The 21,385-nt window shown below is 45.0% G+C and overlaps 1 protein-coding gene across 1 annotated transcript in view; it reads left to right on the forward strand.

Moving 5' to 3' along the window:
* The window catches only part of F13A1 (coagulation factor XIII A chain), a 59,618-nt gene that overhangs the window by 2,151 nt on the left and 36,082 nt on the right, over nucleotides 1–21,385 (forward strand). Inside the window, exons 3-4 of the mRNA XM_075084100.1 lie at nucleotides 4,952–5,140; nucleotides 16,520–16,771. Coding sequence (XP_074940201.1) covers nucleotides 4,952–5,140; nucleotides 16,520–16,771 — 441 coding nt within the window. The remainder of the gene's footprint in view (nucleotides 1–4,951; nucleotides 5,141–16,519; nucleotides 16,772–21,385) is intronic.

A 21,385-nucleotide genomic window follows, 5' to 3' on the forward strand; every position in this document is an offset into this window, starting at 1 on the left:
TACACATTGGGAAACAGGAAAAGAGATTTTTAAGTGGCAAGTTCAAATTTTTATTGCAAAGTATTATTTCTGTAATCCTAATCATGTGCTTTAAGCACACATCCCTCCCATTTTAATACATACATATTTCTTTAAAAAGTGTTTCTTTTTAAAAATGCCTCAGCAAACCAACTGGCATGTTAAGACTGTAGAAACTTTGCTTGAACATTTTCAAACAACCCTGTAACTCTGGGGCAAGTATGTGTGCTTTAATTATCAAATGTAATGCAATACAAATCCTGACTAGATATAGTTTCAAACCCAATATGGTCACAGAAGCTGGAGATGCGTAAGGGTGTGGGATACCTTAAAAGGAATGCAGCCTGTAGCTAAAGACCACCAGCACCAGGAGAAAGATTCCTATTGTTTTTTGATGTGTTTCACATCAGGCTCTGAATGAAGTGCAGTGCTGGTGGGTGGGAGCCTCTTGCTTTTCAGAAATGCAACGGAAAGTTAGGAATGTCAGGTCAAGTGAGTTGAGGCAGGAGCACAACATGTGCTTAAGGTGCTGCTGGTGGTGAGAAAAACAGCCCTTGTCCAAAGCAAGAGTTTGTGTGGCCATAAGATAATCCTGGCTATGGGACTGGTATGGCTGAAAAATAAATTTGTGTGCAACAGCAAAACTCCTTTTGTACAGCTAGATCAGCACTGCTGTCTGCGATGCTTGTAGCAACAATATGCAAGAGGTGACCTGAATGGAAGGACTGCAGCACTGTTTCGGTGCACATCAGCTGTGATCTAAGCCTGTGATACCAGCTGATGTAAGTGTGGTCCCTGGACACACTATTCAGAGGTAGGATGCTTAAGTCACCTGTCGGTCCACATTAAAGGTTTATAGCCCAATGGAGCTTAGACTGGGAGTTACACTCAGGAGCTGAGCCTGCCCAGAGCACTTGCAGCATTGTGCTTGGGGGATAAAGCGAGGGTCTGCAGGCAGAGCAGGAGTGGCAGAGTACGACAGGGCTCTCGTGCTGCAAGCATATCCTTGCAGAGGACTGCTTATGCCACCTCCTTCCTCCTCGTCTGCACACCTCTACACTCCTGGGTTGCCCATATTTTTGTACTGGTTCCCACATTTCATTGGCATAACACTCTGGAAAAAAACATGCAAATACTTTTATTTCTGCTGTTACAACTCAGATGTTTTCTAGCCCTTGGCGTAGGATTGGACACCTGCTATGAACATCTAAACGTCAGTGTCTTCACCTGTGGCAGTTCATAGTCAATACAGAGCCATCCAGTGAGTGGAGGTGAGGGCACAGGCTGTCCGGAGAGGCAGTGGGTGTCACTGCCAGTGAGATCTGTACCCTTCTCTCAGCTCCACTGGTGGCAGCAACTGGTCATACTAAGAGGTTATATACCAGGCTCACATCATTTAGACGCCTAAATTTAACTGAATCTTGCCCTTGATCTCTGCAGTGTAGGTGTCTGCAGCTGAGCTATTCACCCTCGTTTCCCTTGACAGCCAACAGAGAGAAACAGGCATTTTTAGGGTGTGATTCATTTGACCTATTTTAGCTACTACTCTAGGATGAGGTAAAACCCTGTGCTTGACTAGCTCTCTGCTGACACCCACTTCTACTCCGCTGAATCACAGCCGGAGCGAGCGGCGGAGGCTGCGGGCGACGGCTGCCTCCCCAGCCTGGTCAGTGGGCTGCCTGCTGCGGGAGCCCAGCTTGCTTGCGGGAGGAGATGCTCAGTGAGGAGGACGCGCAGCCCCCGAGTGCTTCTTCAGCAAGAAGCCTGTGTCTCCGTGAACACGCCTGTGCTGTGTCCTCCCCCTGGCTCTTCGTAGCCAGCTCATCTCACCGCAGTGTGTTACGAGTGGGCCTGGCACTTACAGCCGCTCGGTGGGAGGACGCAGCCCTGCGGCCCCACGGTCTGCAAGCTCCCCACGCACCCTCCTTTGCAACGATCGGCGACTCGCCAGGGAATCGTGCTGCTTCTATTAGCAGAGGGATAGGCGCCTCCTTTGGAAACTCGCACTATGCCGTTTGTAATCCAGAGCCCTTTCTGGTCCTGCAAGAAAGCCTGATGTTTGAAGGCTGTTCTTGTTATTCAAAAAACAGCTGAAGCTTGTGCTCATTTATTTCCATGCAAGCTTAATGTTGTAAAAGCTTTAAGAAAGCATCAAATTGCTGACTGTCATGCAGCAAACCTGCTTGAACTAAAGAGCAGACCAGGCTACAGGCAAATTGTCAAATGGACCTGACTTCAAAGGAGCCCTCAATGGCCACCTGTCCCTCACAAAAAGATACGCAGTGATGTGCACGACGCCTGGACCCTTCCTTCTGATCGTACTCTGGTGATGGTGTTAGCACGTTCCATTACCCTGCTCATGTTTTGTCCTCCATAATTACCATTACTGTAATTAACACACACTCATCAGGTTATCTTCATCTGGCAAGCTCACTGTACATTTTAACACTGAGGGTGAAAGTGAAATGTGTTTTCTGCAGATGTGTGTGTCTGTGTTTTGACAGGGGCCACGTAAATTCCAGAGATGAAACGGAGCAAATGCTGAACTGAGGGCCTAGGGTAGCTTAACTTTGCCGTTCCTTGCTTGAAGTGGCTAACATGCAAAGGAAGGGCAGGATCACTGTGGTCTTTTATTTCCGAACATGATATGAAAACACAGCGAACCCTCAACTCCATTTTTATGCCTCCCTGAAAGGAGGGAGAAGCTGAGCCACGCTTACTGATAGCTTCACCCCTCACAGAGCCCTGAGATATGCAGCTTTTATATGCAATGCTTTTGTCCTGGGAGGTGTTGGGAGGCATAACAGGAGAGACTCTCCCCTGCCCCTGTTTTACTCTCCTCTGGGAAATTCCTGCCTCACATAATTTAATTGTGAGCTTTGTCAGCATTATTGTGAGTGAGCATCGGTAAGTTTTGCAAGGAGGGAGGCAAAGACATGCCCACTTCACAGAGGGGCAAGGAGAATAAGTTCTTAGCAAAACACATTTATATTTCACAAAAAAAATCTCTGTAACTTCAGCCAGCGCTAAAGCCAGTGTGGATCTACAGAAGTCGCTTCAGAAGCCTGGCAAATTGAACATAGAATAACAACATTGCCATGGGACTTTAAACCTGCCTCAGTATTGAACAGGGTATTCCAGCCTTTCTACAGATTAGAGTTAGCAGGAGGTGGATGGTTTTGGGTTGAGTTAGTTGTCCAGGGCTTTTCCATTAAAGGATCCTTATCTTGCTGTGTCCTTTGGCAGTTTCCTTTCCTTCTGTTTCCTGCAGGGCAGGGCTAGGCAGCTGATGGTGACAATGCACAAGTGGGACCTGGTCCTGCTGTCCTTATTTCCCCCTCTCCCATTAGGTGTCACCCAGAGCCCAGGCCATCTGGCTTGGCCAGGGCAGGAGAAGGACCACGCTGGCATCCAGGAGAGTTGTTGTCTGTGGGGCTCTGCTGATGCCTTGAAGACATCCCTGCAGAAGGGCAGGGCTAATGCACACACTGCTGTAGTCTGGAGGCTACACACCTGAGAGGGAGCTGCTCTGCTGCTTGTCCAGAGCTGACCACTACACAGTGCCTCCCTGCCTTCAAGGAGAAGCAGTGTGCAAAGCTGTTGTCTGAGCTTCTGTGAAATGGGCTGCATTCAGCCCTCAGCGTCTTGAATATTCGACTCATTCACTGAGCTCATCATTCCTACTCACACTGTAGTCAGTATCAGGCCAAATTAGCCACCATCACGAGTACACACAGCTCCACCAGCTGCTGTAAATGTGCGCCTCTTTTTGCCAGGCATGAGTTTGGCTCTGTCGTCGTCAGTATAAAATGCAGAAATTAGCTAGTTGCTAATTGCCAGCACCTGGAAAGACAAGCTGAGAGCTTCAAATCAAGCTTTACTCTTCTGTCTCTCTCCTGGTGGTGACCAGTAATGGTCCTCCTGGCAGAGGTTTTGTGATTATCTGCCGAAGCATGTAGGCAAAAGAATGATGTTCAGCTCATCTTCGTGTGGTGGCTCGTTGTGTGAGAAGACTCCCAATGTGAAGATTCCTGCTATGGTACAGTCATGTAGCTTGTGACCGCAAGTGCCTTTGGCTATCCCAATGCCACCCCACACTGGTCATTAGCTGAGCAGACTAACTTCTAGCAGTGGTAGGCTATAACCATTTAGACAGTCCTAATTTGAAGGGAGTGAAGCTTTGCCCATGCATATTATAGATGCCTACTGCTGTTTGCCTATAACTCTATGCTGTAATTATGTACTGTAATGTTATATTTAGTTTTCGTAAGAAGACACTAACAGCAGTGGAGGTGTACTGAGAAGCTGAGTCTAGACACGTACAGTGCACCAAAACCTTATTTAATACAGACAATCCAAGTTCTCAGCTGAATGCAAGATCATTAACTGCCTCTCAGGCTCTTAAACACTCGATAGTAGTAGCATTTTGCAAACATTAATGTATTTAAGCATTGCAAAACCCCAGTGAATTTGCATTTTACAAATGGAGGGCTGCAAGAAGGAAGACATGAAGCCACAGCTGTCAAAGGCCCACTAATTGCACTGGTAAATTTGTGATAGTGAGGTCCAGCCTTGCAGAAAGAGAATGCCAAAGGAAAGATGGAGCCCACCTCTCTTGGGAACATTCAGCATTCCAACCTGCCTTTTCTGCAACTGCTTTTGCCATTCACTAGAAGCCTTGCAGCCTTCTAGTGCATGTGGACTGCACTAGAGTCCACAGTGGCAGGTGGACAGAGAAGTGTCAGTCCATAAGTCTCTGCTCAGCCCAGAGGATGTAAGCCCCAAACAGATCCAGCATGCTCCGCTGCACACTGTTCCTTAGCGAGGCAACACCAGGGAAGGGGAGAACAGGGGCTCTGATGATGTTGATATCAATATTGACATTCCAACATACTGACTCCTTCCCTCTCTATTCATTTACATCTCTCTGCAGATTACCTGCGTGTTGTGAATATTCATATGTTCAAGGAGCCCCACGAGATTAACAAGCAGCAGCACCACACTGACAAGTACTACAGCCCCAAGCTGATAGTGCGTCGGGGACAGCCTTTCCAAATCCAGATTGACTTCAACCGACCCTACAAGCCGCAGACAGACCAGTTCTGGCTGGAGTATTTGATAGGTAAGTGCCTGGCAAAGGCTGTGTCATACCAGAAAAGTAAAGTTGAAGAGTCTCTCATAAACAGGAACACAGCAGTACCTAATGGCTGGATCTTTTTCTGTTACGATTGGTAAACCATAAAACCAGCCTTAACCATGGGCAAGGAAGCACTTTTCTAAACACGGTCTGAATCCTTACTCAAGAAAGTCAGAAGAATTGCTTGTGAGAGAAGGAACAGTATTTGGGGCTTTCTGTTTAGCCAAAAGCTGTACTTTATTGAACTTCCAAAGTTATCTCTGGTTAATGCTGTATGGCAATGCTGAAAGGTAAGTGGAATGGGAAACACCTGTTATTAGTGTTTAGGAGATGCAGGGAGGAGTCGTCTGTTGTTTAAGGTGGAAGAGGTGACTATGTATGAACTGGGTTAAGGAAAATTTGAGTACACAAAGGGGAAAATTTATGCAGGGTGGAAGAACAGGAGGCCTTGCAACTTCACAGGCTGCATTTACAGCCAACTTGGTAACAAGGGAGAACGTTCAGAGATTGTAGCTTTGGACCAGCAACTTACTCAGGGCCACATCAGAGGCTTTCTTGATTTACTGCAAAAAGAGCAAGAAAGTATTTTTCCTCTCACTGAGAGATCTTCATCAGAGACCCAGGTCTGAATGTACCTGTTGGCCTATTGAACGTATGGGACTAGAGAAGGGGAAGAGCAAACAACAGAGTGGGGCTTTCTGCTGTGCTCCAAAGATGGCCCCACCAAGCACTGCGCCCTACATCACAGCTCTGGGAAAGCCCCAGCTTCATCTAGACTGATCTGGGAGTTTCTGTGTTAAGACGTCAATGTTCCCCTTATAAACTCTCTAAAGTAGGTTTGAATTGATATTTTAATTTACTTTCCTGAGAGAAGCAGTTCCGAAATTTGTAACATTGATTTTTTTTCCACCATTGAATTATGATGATGTGGCCATTTATTAGATTTGTTGCCTTTTAAAGCTAGATGGGCATTTATCTCGTAAACATATGTGCAGTGAAAAGGTTGCTGTCTGCATTTTTTGTCATGGGTCTCTTCTTTCTAATTTAAATTAGGGTTGGAAGGCATGTTATGACAGTCCAGTGAATGATTGGCTGAACTGCCACGAGTGCTTTTAAAAATTTAATATGCATAAATATCATTAGTTCTTTTGGGATTTAATTAAATTCAAGAATGTTCCCTTAATCTTTATATGTTTAAAACAAACAGCTGTAGCAAGAAGTGGAAAATGGAACATTTGTTTTTTATTGCATTGTGTGCAGTTTGCATTTGTTTTATTTAGATATTCTATATTGGAAGAAGAAACTTAACCCTTCTTTTGATGTTGCACAGTCTCCTTAGAGCACATATTCACTGATTTTCCTGTTGCTCTTTCCTAACACACCTGTCCATGGTTTGTACCTTGAATCTCTAAGCACGAATAAAAATCCCTTCATCCTCAGCCATGGTAGGAGTGGGGTTAAATGCAGCCCGAGCCAGGGGAGACTTTGCAACAAACTCAGCTCTGAATGATGACTTTGGAGTCATCCCTGAGTCTGTGGATGACTTCCCCTCCCCATTCTTCACTGTTACTGTCCTTTCTGTGAAGCAGGAATGGTAATGCTCATGTCCCATGTGTGGGACTGGAAATGGTGGCTGGAAATCAGCTGAAGGAAAGTGCTGCATATACAGGATAGTATGCAGTGCTATTTCCCTCCCCTGCTTTTTAACTCTCTGCTTCTGTGAGCACCACTGCCCTCTTGCTACAAGGAATTTAGCTCACAGAGATTCAACTGGGAGAGGAGATGTTCAAGATGCTCTTCTAGGAACTGGTTAATACTCAGTGTTCCACAAACGTTTCTCTTTATGCATATGTGGTGAAAACCCAGTATATTTGTTCTCAGAGGCTAGCAACAGAAAGCAAAACAAAAACAATCCACAAAGGAGAAGGAAATCATCCAGAGATGATCCGCTTGACTCTTGCTACTTCTTTTAGTGGCAAGTCCAATGCTTAATGCCCTGAAGAGGAGAAAGAGATTTCTTGTACTTAGGAAAGGGCACTGAGTGTTCAAGGTTTCAGTGCTGTGCTCTCAAACCTTTTGTCACAGGCCATTTACATCCAGATTTTTTTCTGTTCATCTGCCTGAAGCGTAGGCAACCACCTCCCGTAATGCCTGCCGCCTGAAAACAAGAGCCCAGCCCAAGAGCTGTTGCCTAGGCTGCCTCTGTGAGCAGAGCAGGGGGGCAGGCACCTCGAGGGGGCAGTTAAGCCCTGCTGTCTTAAAACGGGATGAGCTCTTTTCTGGATTTTTTGCCTTCCTCCGTTGATTCTCTCCTGTAGACTGGCTCAAGTAACAGCCATATAGCAGAGGCAGCTTAAGCTCAGACAAGCTTTTTGCACTAAAACAAGGGATATACCTCCTAGGAAAGTGCTGAGTTTGAGAGATTATAGTGGTGGACACAAAGAAATATCAGCAGGTTGTTATAAAATGACATTACCAAGGAGCTCTCCTTGTGCCTGAGCAGTGGATCTCAAACAGTGCAGCAGAACTGTAGAATAACCTAGACTGGAGGCATGTCTGGAGGTCTCACATCCAAGCCCTTGCTCAAAGCAGGTCCAGCTTGCTCAGGTTGCACAGGACCTTGCTCTGGGGCCAGGTTTTGAGAACCTCCAAGAGTGGGAAGGTTACCCCAAGAAATGCGGACCAGGCTGTCTACAAGCTGTAGAATCTTTTTGGTGTTTCAAGGTCCTATTCTCATAAGGTAAAAAGATACTTTTGGTAGGGATGGCTGGCCGTGGCTCCCAGGGAATTCAGCTGGAGCTGGGAAAACTCAGCATCTCTTTTGCAGGGCAGTGCCTACGGTGAGGGCTGTTTATACAACAGCACCGTATAAAGCTATTCAGAAATTATTAGTTCCCAGCACTGGAAATTTCCCAGCATTGACATTAATCCATCACAGAATTTTTATCCATTAAAGACTAATTTTGCTCCTGAAAAATGTGACAATGGTAATAACTTGGTCCTCTGTGTGTGCAGAACTATTCTGTTTCCTTTATTCCCTAAAATTTAGTTTTACTTCTCTTTTTTTTTTTCCCCTCCTATTTTTTGCTTCTTTTGCATCATTAAGAAGATGATTAATGAAGCAAGTAAAGCAAGTAGAGACTGTTTAATCCTTCTAATTGATAATGAGTCAAGGGTACCTGGGACAAATGTTTCCTGCATCATGTGAAACTAGGTCTGAAACACTCACAGAACAATCTTTAGTAACAAATTTTTTTAATCCACAGTGCATTTAAAAACCATTCACACAAGAGTCTGGAACTCATGGGGTAAATTGTATGAACAAATATATATATGTAAATATATAAATAATTCAACCCAGTGTCTTGAAAGTCACTTTTACTGATATTTTTCTGAGATGATTCCTTACAACTAAAGTCCTTTTTGCTTTAACAGAGTGTTTTATGTAGAGTCATCATTGGTGAAAATGGCTGAAGTGTTAACGTGAATTATTATAAGTCAATTTTGCACATAATGCTTCATTAAATTAGGATCATACTTGCCTGCCAAAGTATGGAAAACAATGAATGTGCCAAAAAAATCCACACAGAAAAATACCCACTTATAAAGAATAATGGGATGTTATTCCAGTTCTCATACTGGACTGCAACCCTGCCTCAGTACCTGTGGTTTGGGAGCTGCTCCATCACCACATATTTCCTTCCTCGCAGCCCAGTTGCTGGCTTTAATGAGAGGAAAGGTGAGGAGGAAATACTCATTTTATTAGTCTGGGGTTGAGATGAATGAGCCACCGGAGAAGTGTAGATGCTGTGCTTACATCTAGTTCCCCACAGCAGGAACAGTTTCAGTTTGCTTGGAGCCCCAGGGACCCCAGAGGAGCCAACAACTCCTTCACCCATCTTGATCTCTCCTGACTATTGACTTCATAGCGACAGGGACACTTTGTGCTGCTCTCGGCTTTGCACAGCGTGGGGCTCAGCCTGTCCAAGCACGGCTCCTGCAACTGGGGCAGCCAGTTTGGCGTGAGTGCTGCAAAGTTTCCTCAGTCACTGCTACACTGGTAGTGATTTCTCTGAAAAGCAGATGTATGATTAGATGGGCTTATGCTGCCTTCAGTCTTGCTTTTAGTAGTAGTTTCCTGTACGTGGCTGTAAATCCTAGAATGGTTGATGAGTTTATATGGTGCATCCTTACTGTAATGGTATATTTCCTCACACCCTCATAAATTGTTGTATATTCTTATTTTCCTTAAATGGTTTCATAAATCCGTATCTATTGATCTAGCCCTAAATATTATTATGAACATTTTATTCATTGGCATACTTCTGGAATGATCATAAGTCCCAGTCCTCCATGCTACTATCACCTTTCCACATGTGTGCAGGTGTGGACACCCACGCACCCACCCATATGCACTCCTCAGGCTTCTACAAATCATTCAATTTTGGCCTGACGTGAGAGCAGAGACTTGCTACTCTTTTTTATATATTCTTCCCAGGCCTGCTCCAGAGGAGCATGTGTTAGAAACACATGAAAGCATCTAAGAACAAAAACATGTTAGAGCTGATCCCACAGGGCTTATTTAGGTGACACCAAACTCCCACCTATAGTCAGAGAGATATCTGAGTACAACTGAATAACCAGTGGTCTGATGCAGGACTCTCCCCTCCCCCTCCCATGGATCAATAGATCTCTTCATACTGTCCTACAGTGTTCACAGCCTTTCCCCAATTTCACAGCAGTGTTGGGGCATGGGTTATTCCAGTAGGGTTGAGGTTTTATTCCTTTTGTCAGGCAGTAAATCTGTCTTAGTGGGAAGTATTGCTACCCCTGCTGTCACCTGTCCTCCGCAGCAGCTCTGGGGCAGGGCAGGTGGTAGCTAATGGAGTGGCCAAGACATGAGGTGTGAGCTAACACCTCAGATGTCAATGCTGTGTTCTGCCTCTTGGAAAAAGTTGCTGACTGGAAAAAGTTGGATCTTGTTTTTTTTTAGGAGCCTTCTTGGCATTATACAAAAGCAGCTAACTCTGCTACTAGGAGCACACTCTGTTGGTGCTGGTATGTTACTCAGCGCTAAGAGTTTATTAAATCCCTGTTTAACAAAGAACTACAAAAAACTGAACAAAGATACAGAAACACCTGATGGTCTGAACATGGAGTCCCATTTTGGGGAAGAGAGAATAATGTATTAGCAGTGGAACACATTTCCTAGAAATTGACTCCACGCAGAGACGAGACCCGTTTGCCAGCTCTTAGCAAAGACAACAAAATTCACTTTCTGAATAAAGGTATTGGGGGTATTTTTTTTTGCTCCCTCTGGAATTCCCAGTCAGGCCCTGGAGGAGCAGAGATGAGGGAGTCCCTCAAGGTGCTCCATAAATGCAGTATTTAATGCAAAGGAATCTTTGTTATGCTCTCCTTTTGCACTGTTGCAGAAACATCAAGTGGCACATAAAATCTAGGTGCATTTTTAAATCATTTTAATAGCTAAGGTGCATGACTCCAATGTGTGTTTTACAACTGTAAAGTACTAGAAACATTCACTCCTGGGACAGAGTGGTCAGATGTTAAAGGATTCCTAACTGGAGCCATAATAAGCAAAAATTTCTTGAAGATATTTGGGTTTCCTACATTTCCATGTTTGTATGCAGCACGTCTGAAGGCAATGGGATTTGAGGGTGGGAGGAACCCAGATGTGATATTAAAGCAGTCGCTTTAAGACACTACTGCTTTTTACAAAAATTTGTTTCTCCTTCCCTCTTGTCTTTATTGTTTGGGATTTTATCAGAACACCTTTCTTCTTTTTTTGTGTGTGGTTTCTCCCTCCCTCCCTCCCTCCCTTCCTTCTTTCCTTCCTTCTTTCCTTCCTTCCTTCCTTCCTTCCTTCCTTCCTTCCTTCCTTCCTTCCTTCCTTCCTTCCTTCCTTCCTTCCTTCCTTCCTTCCTTCCTTCCTTCCTTCCTTCCTTCCTTCCTTCCTTCCTTCCTTCCTTCCCTCCCTCCCTCCTTCCTTCCCTCCTTCCTTCCTTCCCTCCCTCCTTTTCCTCCTTCTCTGCTTTTCTTCCTTCTCTGCTTTTCCTTCTCTTTTCTTCCTCCTTCTTTCTCTTCTCCTTTCTCCTTTCCTTCTCCTTTCCTTTTTTCTTTTCTGATATTTGTTGTAGTTCTTCATAGTGATTAATAAGACATGGTCCCAGTATGCTAACACCCATCCCCAGGCTGCCTGCTACAATAAGGCTTACCTCTGCTACACAGCTATTCTACTTGTGGCTTCCAGGTCAAATTTATTTATCAATCTGTCACAATTATTATACTTCCAGGGTTCATATTGAAATAGATTCTTTACCCTTTGTATGAAAGAGCGTATCTAGACTACACAAATGAACCTAACAGGAAAACTGTTAACCTTACTGTGTGTCACGTATGTCCCAAAGGGAGACAGATTCCTTGACTCCTTTAAAAAACAATCTTCTAAGGAGGGTTCCTAAAAAGGCTCTTGACAAATAGCTTTGTTCACTTCCCTCTCTGCTGATGTATCCTGCTTCCATCAGGGAGGAAATGCCCTCTGAAGCTCACTATATCTATCTCTAATCTCTGTGCTATCAAATTTTCCCTCCTCCCTGCCAAAAGTAAAACATCTACTCACTTGCGTAGGGCCTATCCAAGAGCACCATCGGTCCCTCTGCTGGCTGTGCTAACAGCAAGGCGCTAACTCAGCAGTGGCATTTAGGAGCTGTTCAATGCAAGTACACATACAGCAGTGTGTATGTCCACTGGGGATGGAGGTATGGGCTTCCAGGGGCTGGGCAGGGGAGGAGGAGGAGTGCGGTTTGAGCAAGCCCTGGTCCCTGTAAGTCACTTGGAAGGAACAGCAGCAGGCTTGGATAGCCGGCAAAGGAGTGCTCGTGTTTTGCCGACTGAACTTGTTCTACCTACCTCTCGCTCTTCCTCTGTTGCTATAAATCCCTCTCTGGTGTGGCAGTTTTACCCAGAAATAAACACAGCTTGCCTCCATGCCTGACGGGCTCAGAGCTGACATGCTATGGAGCTGAGGCATATGTTAAAGATAACTCACTTTGAATGCATATGTGTGGCCACAGTTCTGTGTTTTAGGTGGCTCATTCTTTTGCTACTGCATAAAGAAGGCTTTGGCAAGCTTTAATAAACACTTCACTCTGCTTTTTGCCCCTGTAAAGTGTATGTGTGTGTGTGTGTGTGTGGCTGGGGGCATTCCATAAATGCCCACACACACATATGCTTCAGTCACTATGCATTTCTCATGTAGACCTTCACTCATTTACTTATTTTCAAAGCCTTATGATGCAGCACTGAGGGAGACGTGAGCTCCTTTAATAGCAGCAGCAGCTATTTTTCTCCTTTGCTCCTGGGTGCCTAGAAATCCCAGGAGGTGTAGAGCAGGGCTGAGCTGCAACTGAAGTAAGCAGGACCTTTAGGATCCCACCTTGGATAGCAACAGAAACCAGGGTGGGATAAGAAAGAAGTACATAAGGGTACCTGTGCACTGTGAAGCAGGGGAAATAGATATGTTTGGGCCATTAAACCTCTGGTAAAAGGGAGGTTTCTCTAAAAATGATGTCTTCTGGCAGTATCGTGGCCCAGTGCCTAGAACAGAAATGCAGAGAGCTGGAGGCCCATGAAAGACGGCTACTGTGAATTCTCTCATGTCCTCTCCTGCCACGAAGGCAAGACAGTCAGCAGCCCCCTTTCAGTGCCTGATACCTTCTGAGCTGCAAAAGGAGCCTATAAAAAATTCACCCTGTGCCTGGTGGTAACAATGCAGCAACCTCTAGGCTTTCTGAATTCTCAGGTTGGATTTTCCCGTGTCCACCTGCTTTTAGAGAAAGTGGACGGGGACATCCCAACAGTGTGATGTCATGCAATGACTTTGTCTTCTGCAGAGCAATTGGCTATGAAATGCCCTCGTGTGAGGGCCAGGGCCTCCTACACCCAAAGCACACATAAGCATCAGGGAGTGAGGCAACCACAAAGAACTGGCTGCAAAGTGTGTTTCAGGCTGCCAACTCCTGGAGCAAATCAGAGAGAGAGGGATCCTGAGCCAGCTGATGCTGCTGGCAGAAGCACCCTCCTGTCAGCATAAAGAGAGTTTATCCTCTTTATATGGCTCCTAGTCCTGACATACACCCAGGCACCCTCCTGCCTTTCCATGGGTTGGGTTAGCACCAGCGATCCTACAGAGAGTGCTCTGCCAGGCATTCACAGGCTTTTCTTAATGAGTCTTTGGATAACATTGAATCTTCTTCCTTAGAGACTCTAACCCAGAGAATGAAATCACCATTGCATATAACCCCTTCTGAGAAAGGGCTGACATTACAGTTATCACAACTATGAGCCAAAGATGGCCCTACTTTTCCACTGCAGCCAGAAATGTGTGCTCAAGGTAAAAGTCAAATGGCCAAGCCACCCTGAGAGGACTTCCCTACGATGTCGATAAACATAGTACTGAACCTACGTAAGGATTCTTTTGCCAGCAACCTTATCATGTAATGCCAAAGCTACTCAGCTTTATAGCAGATGTGTGTATATGAGACTAGCGTGGCTGGTGCTGTCAGGTGTCTAGATGTGTGATTACAATTCAGCACCAGAAGCTCCTGTCAGAAGTAACAATTCCCTTGCTCTTCCATTTGTATTTAGGTTTTTGTTTCAGAAGATTGGGGAACCTGTCCTTTCTTCAAAGAAAACATTGGAAATTCCTCACTGTGCTCTTCAGGGCTCTGCCCATCTTCCCAAGCTTCTTTGTGGGTTCAGGATTTATACAGTTTTAGTGAGCACTGAACCTTACTCGTCAATCAGAAGCAAAAGATGTTTTCTTGTATTTACTGTTTATAACATCTGCAGATTATCCTGACTTCTAGGATATCCCTTCCCTGGCATCTCTGCTATGTGTGCAGGGACGCAGGCAGTACCCCAGAGCACTTTCCCCTCATGGGTGAGCAAGGTAGCGCAGTGACCTCTCTCATACTGCCTGGGAGCAGCTGTGTGGGGCATGCACAGGCTCTGGGCTCAAAAGACCTTGCATACTCCTCAGCAGCAGGTATAGGTGCTCCCTTGTCAAGCAACAGGTAGATTACTGTGTCTTGTGGCTTTGCATGCAAGAGGGACCTTTGTTAGGAAGGGGAGAGTTGTGTGTGTTGAGGTTTCAGAAAATTGAGCACACCAGAGGCACGGTACTTTGCCAAAACTGCTATGAGGTGCCAGTGAGGGGGTTTTCATAAGGTTGTCTTGCAAAGGCCCTGTGGCCTCTTTGGAATCCTCTCTGGTTCCTATAGGCAGATTTACTGGGGAGTGGTTCTGCAGGCTCCCCATGTGCGCATGGTGCACACGGACAAGGCGGTGCAAAGCCCCCACCGCAGTACAGCTCCTTCGGTCCCCAGTAGGCTCTTACACTGATGTGCATCTTCCAGTGAAGATGACAGTGTCAGTTCCTAACACGTTAAGATAGTAATCTCTCCCCACTCCCACCTTTCTGAAGGAGGTAAGGGATGTATTTTTAAAAGTAGCACTTGTTAAAGATTTTCAAGGATGTCGTTCAATTACTTGGTTTGCTCTGCTGCTTTGTTTGTGTGGACTGCTTTTTTTAAAAAAAAAAGTCAAAACTAGAAGCAAAATATCAACTGTAGAGGCAAGCTAGGTCATACCCAGTTGCACTACAATAGAACAAGAATATGTTCAGCTCTCAGATCGCAGTTGTTAGCAGGCACAAGACTCTCATCTCTGTTACCTCTATAGGCTCTTCCCTCTAGACTGTCTTTCCTTTGATGGGTTATATTTGAAGTGTCCAGTGCTTTTTATTCTAGTGTTTTCTATTGATTTTGCTCTCTTATTCTAGTCTTTTTTTATTCTGTAGGTCTTTCCCTTCTGTTGCATCTCTCACTGATCTGAATGGGTTTCATGGGCTACAGCATCCCTGGCCGACAGGGCAAAGTGGGCTATTTATGTGTACTGAACCTCTGCAAAACGGAAATTCATATGCATTGAATAATCTCTTGGGTGAAGCACAGTAGCCCCAGATTTCTTAGAAACACAGATGTTGTGGCAGCTCACAAGCTTCAAATTCAAGGCTGGGGTTGTCCTTTCCCAGAATGTAGCAGCATTCAGATCTGGGATTATCTTTACATCAGCTATATAAAAATAAGCAAGGAAAATCAACGCCCTTGTGCGTTTAATTTTGAAGCTCTTAAATAGTAGGAATGAAAAATATAGAAGTCTGTCTCACTGTCTGCCATCACTGCTTTTCATTACTTATTTTTGAATGAGAGAGTCTGTATTTCAGCCTAAAATATAAAACGAAGAATGGAATTGAGAATGAGATAAGGAACTCAGCCTTCTCACAAGTGTCTTTTCTGTCTACGCTGCTGGTTGGCTTCCAGATATAGTTTGGCTCTACCTCAGGCTCAAAGGGTGGATCCTCACACAACTTTGAATCCTGGCAGTGTACATGTTTACATGTAGCCTGGCTGCCTAGATGCTTTTTATAGTTGGCAGATTAAAATAGGTTTCTCTGTAGTGTGATTTGTCTTAATATGAGGTAGACTATCATGTGTGGTACTTCAGAGGTGTGTCATGCTTCAGATGCGTGTTATACTTTGGAACCCATTGCTTGCAGAGAAAGTTTGGCTATACAGCCAGGATTTGCTCGTTTATACTCTGGATGTCCAGAGTTGGTTCCCACTCTGTCCGTGAGGAGTGGACGATTAGGAGGAACTGAGCGTTGGGTATCTGTAAGTGGACTGACTTGTATTTCCTCCATCTGTGTGGACTTGCATGAAAGAGCACTTGGCCTCTGCTTATCAGTGCAGTGAGAAGAATGAGGTTCTGCTCTGCCAAAGAGCCCCAAAGAAAATATTCGTGCCCCATTGGGTATTTGCATGATAGCAACGAGGGTGGTGGGTGCATCTCAGCTGGGGAAGGGACTTTTACCTAAACTTACCAACAGTGTAGTTGACACCAAGTCAAGGAGCAAGCTGGAGCAGCTTGCTGCACTGGGATAAACGACGGTGAGCAAGGAAAGCCTGGGGTAGCCCCTGCTCATATTGCCAGGACTACACTCCTGGCAGTGCCCAAGCCAGCAAGACTGAAGCTTACTGGAGTGAGATAGGTGGGGGTGTCTGCACAGGCTGCCTACTGGGAGGTGTTGCATATATTCATGGGGCTGTACTGCCAAGTGACCAGGCACTCTGTGAAGCTCTGAGTGAGGTAGGTGGTTTCCACCCACTAAAACTTGCCTCCTCCGTTGAAAATAGACAAAGAGATACAGCACTGCCAGGAAATTAAGAAATTATCAAAACACGGTGAACCTCTTCATGGAGTTATTCTCCCCTCTCTCTCCAGGTCGCTACCCACAGCAAAACAAAGGCACCTACATCCCAATCATAGTAGGTGATGTGCTGAAACCTGGCGAGTGGGGAGCCAAGATTACTCACAAAGAGAACAACTCCATTCGCCTATCCATCATGTCCTCTGCCACCTGCATTGTTGGGAAGTTTCGCCTGTATGTTGCTGTCTGGACTCCCTTTGGCATCCTCCGGACACACAGAAACTCAACAACTGACACTTATATCCTGTTCAACCCCTGGTGCCAGCGTAAGTACCTTATCAGAGTCAAAGGCTCATGCTTTCTGCTGCTGGGCTCATCAGGTTTTGGGAGGGGGTGGTCCAGGAAGGGGACCTTGGTACCAAGGTGGTTGGAGACAAACCACATTGGGTCTGGAAATGATATAGCAACTCTGCCAAGAGGCAAGTCTTTCAGGCTGGGGAATAGCCCTGTGTGAGCAGGACTCCATGCTGCAGCCCTGTGCCTGCGCTGTAGCTGCATTCTGCAGTTTTATGAGGCTAAGCCTGTGTTTACCAGCTCGGGTAGCACAATGATGTTCCTTTTCTTGTAGTAAACATACCCCAAGACTTTGCTCTGACCTTGATAGGCATCAGCTTGAGCCTCCTGCTTGCCTGTGTGTGCCTTAAACCAAGAAGTTGATACAGGCATGTTTTTTTCCAGGATCTGGTGTGGGGCAGGATGTGGCAGCATCCCATACTCTGTTGAGTTACATTTAGGATCAAATATCTGCAGCTGAAAGCCTGCAGGAATTCAACGGGAGCTGCTGGTCCTGCACAGGTTGGATGCAGCCAACCTGCTGCATCATCGCTGGTGGTGCCTTCCTGCCGCTACATGACATTTGCCCTTATTACTCTCCTTTTGATGGTGTCTAATTACCAGCAACCCTGTCCTCTGTGAGGAACAGAATATTTTGCAAATGAGCCTTCTTTGATAATCCAGTGGGTTGAAGAACAATTTATATTTTCTTAATCTCCCTTGATACCAGGTAAAATCAGCACTTACACTGACAGAATTGTATTTTACCCAATGAACTCCAAGTGTGGCTTTAAGGAGAGGGCAAGGAGGACTGGAGAGTTTGGCTCAGCCTTCTGACAGGCTGTAGCACTGCGTCTCAGCTTCTGACACTTCTAAGGCTCTAAGTCTCACATACATATTGCTATATATTTAGGTCACCAGCTAGCTTCTTCAGTTACCCTTCCTTCATCTTTCAATGTTTTTACCAGAGTATTTACATCAAATAATCCCGTACCAAACAAGGGCCATACTACTGAGTGACGAGTAAGTTTAGTGTTATTAATAGAGTCCATTATTCAGCTGCACTACTGTCAGTACATCGAATGATTTGTGCTGAATTCATTACTTGCCCCTGGTCCAAGGGAATATAAGCAATGATTAACTTATGCATTATTTAGGAAGATATATGTTAATGCTGAGTAAAGCGGAGTTAGTTAAATGGGAACAGGAGGGAAGGGCATGGCCCAAGGTCCCGTGACACTGTGAGTTACTTCTGAAAGCAGCACGCTAAGAGTTCATTCTGGGAGAGGAGGAAGAGTGTTCGACAGAAAGAGAGGAATCATTGTGGAAGTTATCACCCACTGTGAGCAGACAAAATAGCTCAAGGTTTGTGAAGGCATCATCAGCCTGCCACAGCCCCAGCTAGGGAGGTGCAATTCTCCACCCCAAGGTAGAGTATCCCTTGGCTTTAGTTGTAAGTGTCATAACAACCAGTTTGTTAGCTAGCGCAGTGACTAGACAGTGGCTCAACATCTTCTTGAAAGGGATAAACCCCAAAGGAAAAGCTTCTTAAATTACCTCAGGTTGCCTCATGACTAGCATACAATCGGCTAGGGCCATGTACAACTGTAATATGGAGAAAAAATCTGATGTAGGGGGCTTGGCTGGTCCACTGTGGTGTGATTGGAACCACACAGGCTGATTCAAGGTGCTAGTCAGGGATTGGAAGGGGAAAATCAATCCCTTCTTCTCACCTCCTTCCCCACCAGCTCTGTGTGCTGATTGGTATACATCTGTTCATGGCACACAGGTGCCTTGCTCTCCTATGCTCTACCTTCCTCACACCTGAGCTGAATGGGGCCAAAAGCCAGCAAGATTAAAACCACAGCATGGGAGTAAACACACAGGGAACAAGACATGTAGTGGTTGTCTTGAGTGTTAGCCATTGGCAAAACTGATGGAAAAGCTCTGCTTCAGGAAAGCAGAAGAGAATCTCCAGGCAGCAAGGATGTGCTGTGTGCTCTCAGGCCCAGGGGAGGCAACTTGGGGTCACCTCTGGAGGACCATGTTTTTACCTCCAGCTTATCTATTCAGGTGTGTCTCAGTGACTTCAGGCCCTGTTCCTTGCTGACTATTGTAGTTTTTGTTTTCTGCATGTTTCATTTGGATTTATTCTCATTTCTTGCCCCTGCTTTTACTCCTAGGTAGTTTGGACTAATTGGCTCCTGTATCTGCCTTTCCTCCTTTCCTTGTGTTAGAAAACCACGGACTGTTTCTCCATGCTTTATCCCCTGACTGGAAAAGAGTATTCAGTGGAATGACAAAAGGGTATAAAAACTCAGGCAGTTAAAGTGCAGAGAAAACAATAGTTTGAATATCTCCTAGACTTGTTTGCTGGGTTAATAGCTAAGCAGAAAAGTCTGACTGAAAAACCTCATTAAAAAGAGAGAAGGCTGATGCCAGGGATGAATGGAGATTGTTATAGCAGGGAGCAAGGTACTTGCTCTGTCAGTGTCTAGCGCAGCTTTCTGACTCATCATTTTGGAGAAACATCAATGTGTCGGTATGAGCTTTTCCTTAAGACAGAGGAATTTATGCCCTTTCTTATTACACTCTTTCTCACTGTAGTTCAGTTTTGATATATCTTCCCAGCCAGGGATGCCATTTTTTTCCTGCTACTTCAGAACAAGTTTGAATACTTTACCAGCTAAGCTATGGAGTACTTTGCTTCCAAAATCATCAGATGCTTTTATATGTTTTAATCTCCTTAGCTACATCTAAGGCTGATCACTAAGACTAGTTTACAGAAGAAGATGCAGGGCCTGGTCCTGAAAAATTCTATACACTAGCCCCAAACATCTGGGAATTCAGCAAGCAGGGGGATTGAGATTTCAGACACTCAAGTGAAATTTGCCTTACTTAATAAGTAAGATAAAGCCTTTGAGGAGAGGCAGCATCCTTTCTTCATCCAGCTGATGTAGCTGGGAAAACCAGATGTGCTTTTGGGCATGCAGAGCCCTCTTCAGTTCTGGAACAGAAGATACAAATAGCAAGTAGTTAAGGATAACTTCCTGGAGTTTAACTTAACACTTAGCAGTATCAGACTGCATGAAAGCAGAGAAGGGCTCCTTTGATCTGGATACTGTGAGCTATTTCCAAGGAGATGCTGAGCCCCAGCAACTTATTGCTGAGGAATATTCAGTGCTTATCAGGAAAAGACCTAGCATTGACTTTTGTGGCTCTCTCACAGGCGGAGATGCATAGTGTCTGTGAATAAGTTGCAGACTCTGTGGGCTGAGGGTATGCATTTCATTCACCCAAGTCTGCAAAATGCATTATATTTAAGCAATTAAATATACTGCAACTTTATTGAGTCAATTGCATATTTCTTCTGCTTATGTGTTTCAAGTGTCCTAATACAGTTTGAGGACTGGTAACATGTGGTTGACTTTAGACTCCTCTTATGTGTTATTAGTCATCCGAATTAGGCACAATAACATTTTCTGGCGTTGGTAGCTAGATCTTAAATTTGATCTCCTGTATCATAGATTCCACATAGGTAAAATTCACACAGAGCTCCATCTTTCTGATACATTAATGTAGGCAAGCACTAGCAGTTGCAGGACAGCATACTGAGCTTAGTCCTGGGTGGAGTGGGTTTAGTAGATAACTGTATTTAGCTCTTGCAGCTCTGTTTTTACCACAGGACTGTCTTCTTCCCATCAAGAGCCCTGGGAACTTTCTGGTTCCAGTGTAGCCCAGCCTTGGTCTCCTGAGTTCCCATGGGAGAGCGTTGAGGGGAGGCTGGGTGCTCAGGGTAAGCCTGCTGCTTCCACCCATCTGCTGGTGCCACTGTGCTCAGCAGTCACTGTCTGCACAAAGAAACAGCATTTCCAACTCCAGCCAGTTGTTATGGTGGTGAAGGAGGTCCCCTCATACTGGGTAGTGTCCTCCCATGTCCCAAAGGGAAGGAGCTTCTCTGCACTCCTCATCTTTTTTACAGGGAGCCTGTGTTCAGTGGGATTCCACACCTCCAGTACTGCCTTCATGTGAAGTGTATTTTCACTTTATCCATCTTCAAACAGAGAAGCATAGAGGCTAATTTGCTTCTTTGTAGCATTGCTAGTGTCTTAGTAATTTCCCAGGATAAAAGGAGTAAAAAAAACCCCTTAAACTGCTAGAGGAAAAGAACAAACAAACCCAGCGCATTTCTGTGGAATTCTTCTGTTTGTCAGATGTGAGCCTCCGCTTGCACAAAATAATTAGGAGTTGTACTATGTAGAGCATGCTTCAGCATCAAAGTAGTCACAAATGCCTCGTATTTTCTTCTAAACAGTCTCAAGGGTAGTGAAAACTGTCAAAAATCAAAGCAGCTGGCTTTTCTGTGAAACACAGAAGCCTTTTTACTTTATCAAAAAACACAAATATTTAAAAAATAATTGACAGAGAAGTTAATCAATTTTTGTCTGATTTAGCAAAGATCACGCAGTCTCAAAATAACATAAGCATCTCAATTGATACCAACCAGATCAATATTGATATTTTTAATCCCTGAAAGAAAACAACAGCTGTCAGGAAGGCATATGAACACACTCCACTGAATGCATAACTGTACGGAAGAAGGTGTG

The sequence above is a fragment of the Phalacrocorax aristotelis genome, chromosome 2, assembly GCF_949628215.1.
Source record: "Phalacrocorax aristotelis chromosome 2, bGulAri2.1, whole genome shotgun sequence".
Classification (NCBI taxonomy): Eukaryota; Metazoa; Chordata; class Aves; order Suliformes; family Phalacrocoracidae; genus Phalacrocorax; species Phalacrocorax aristotelis.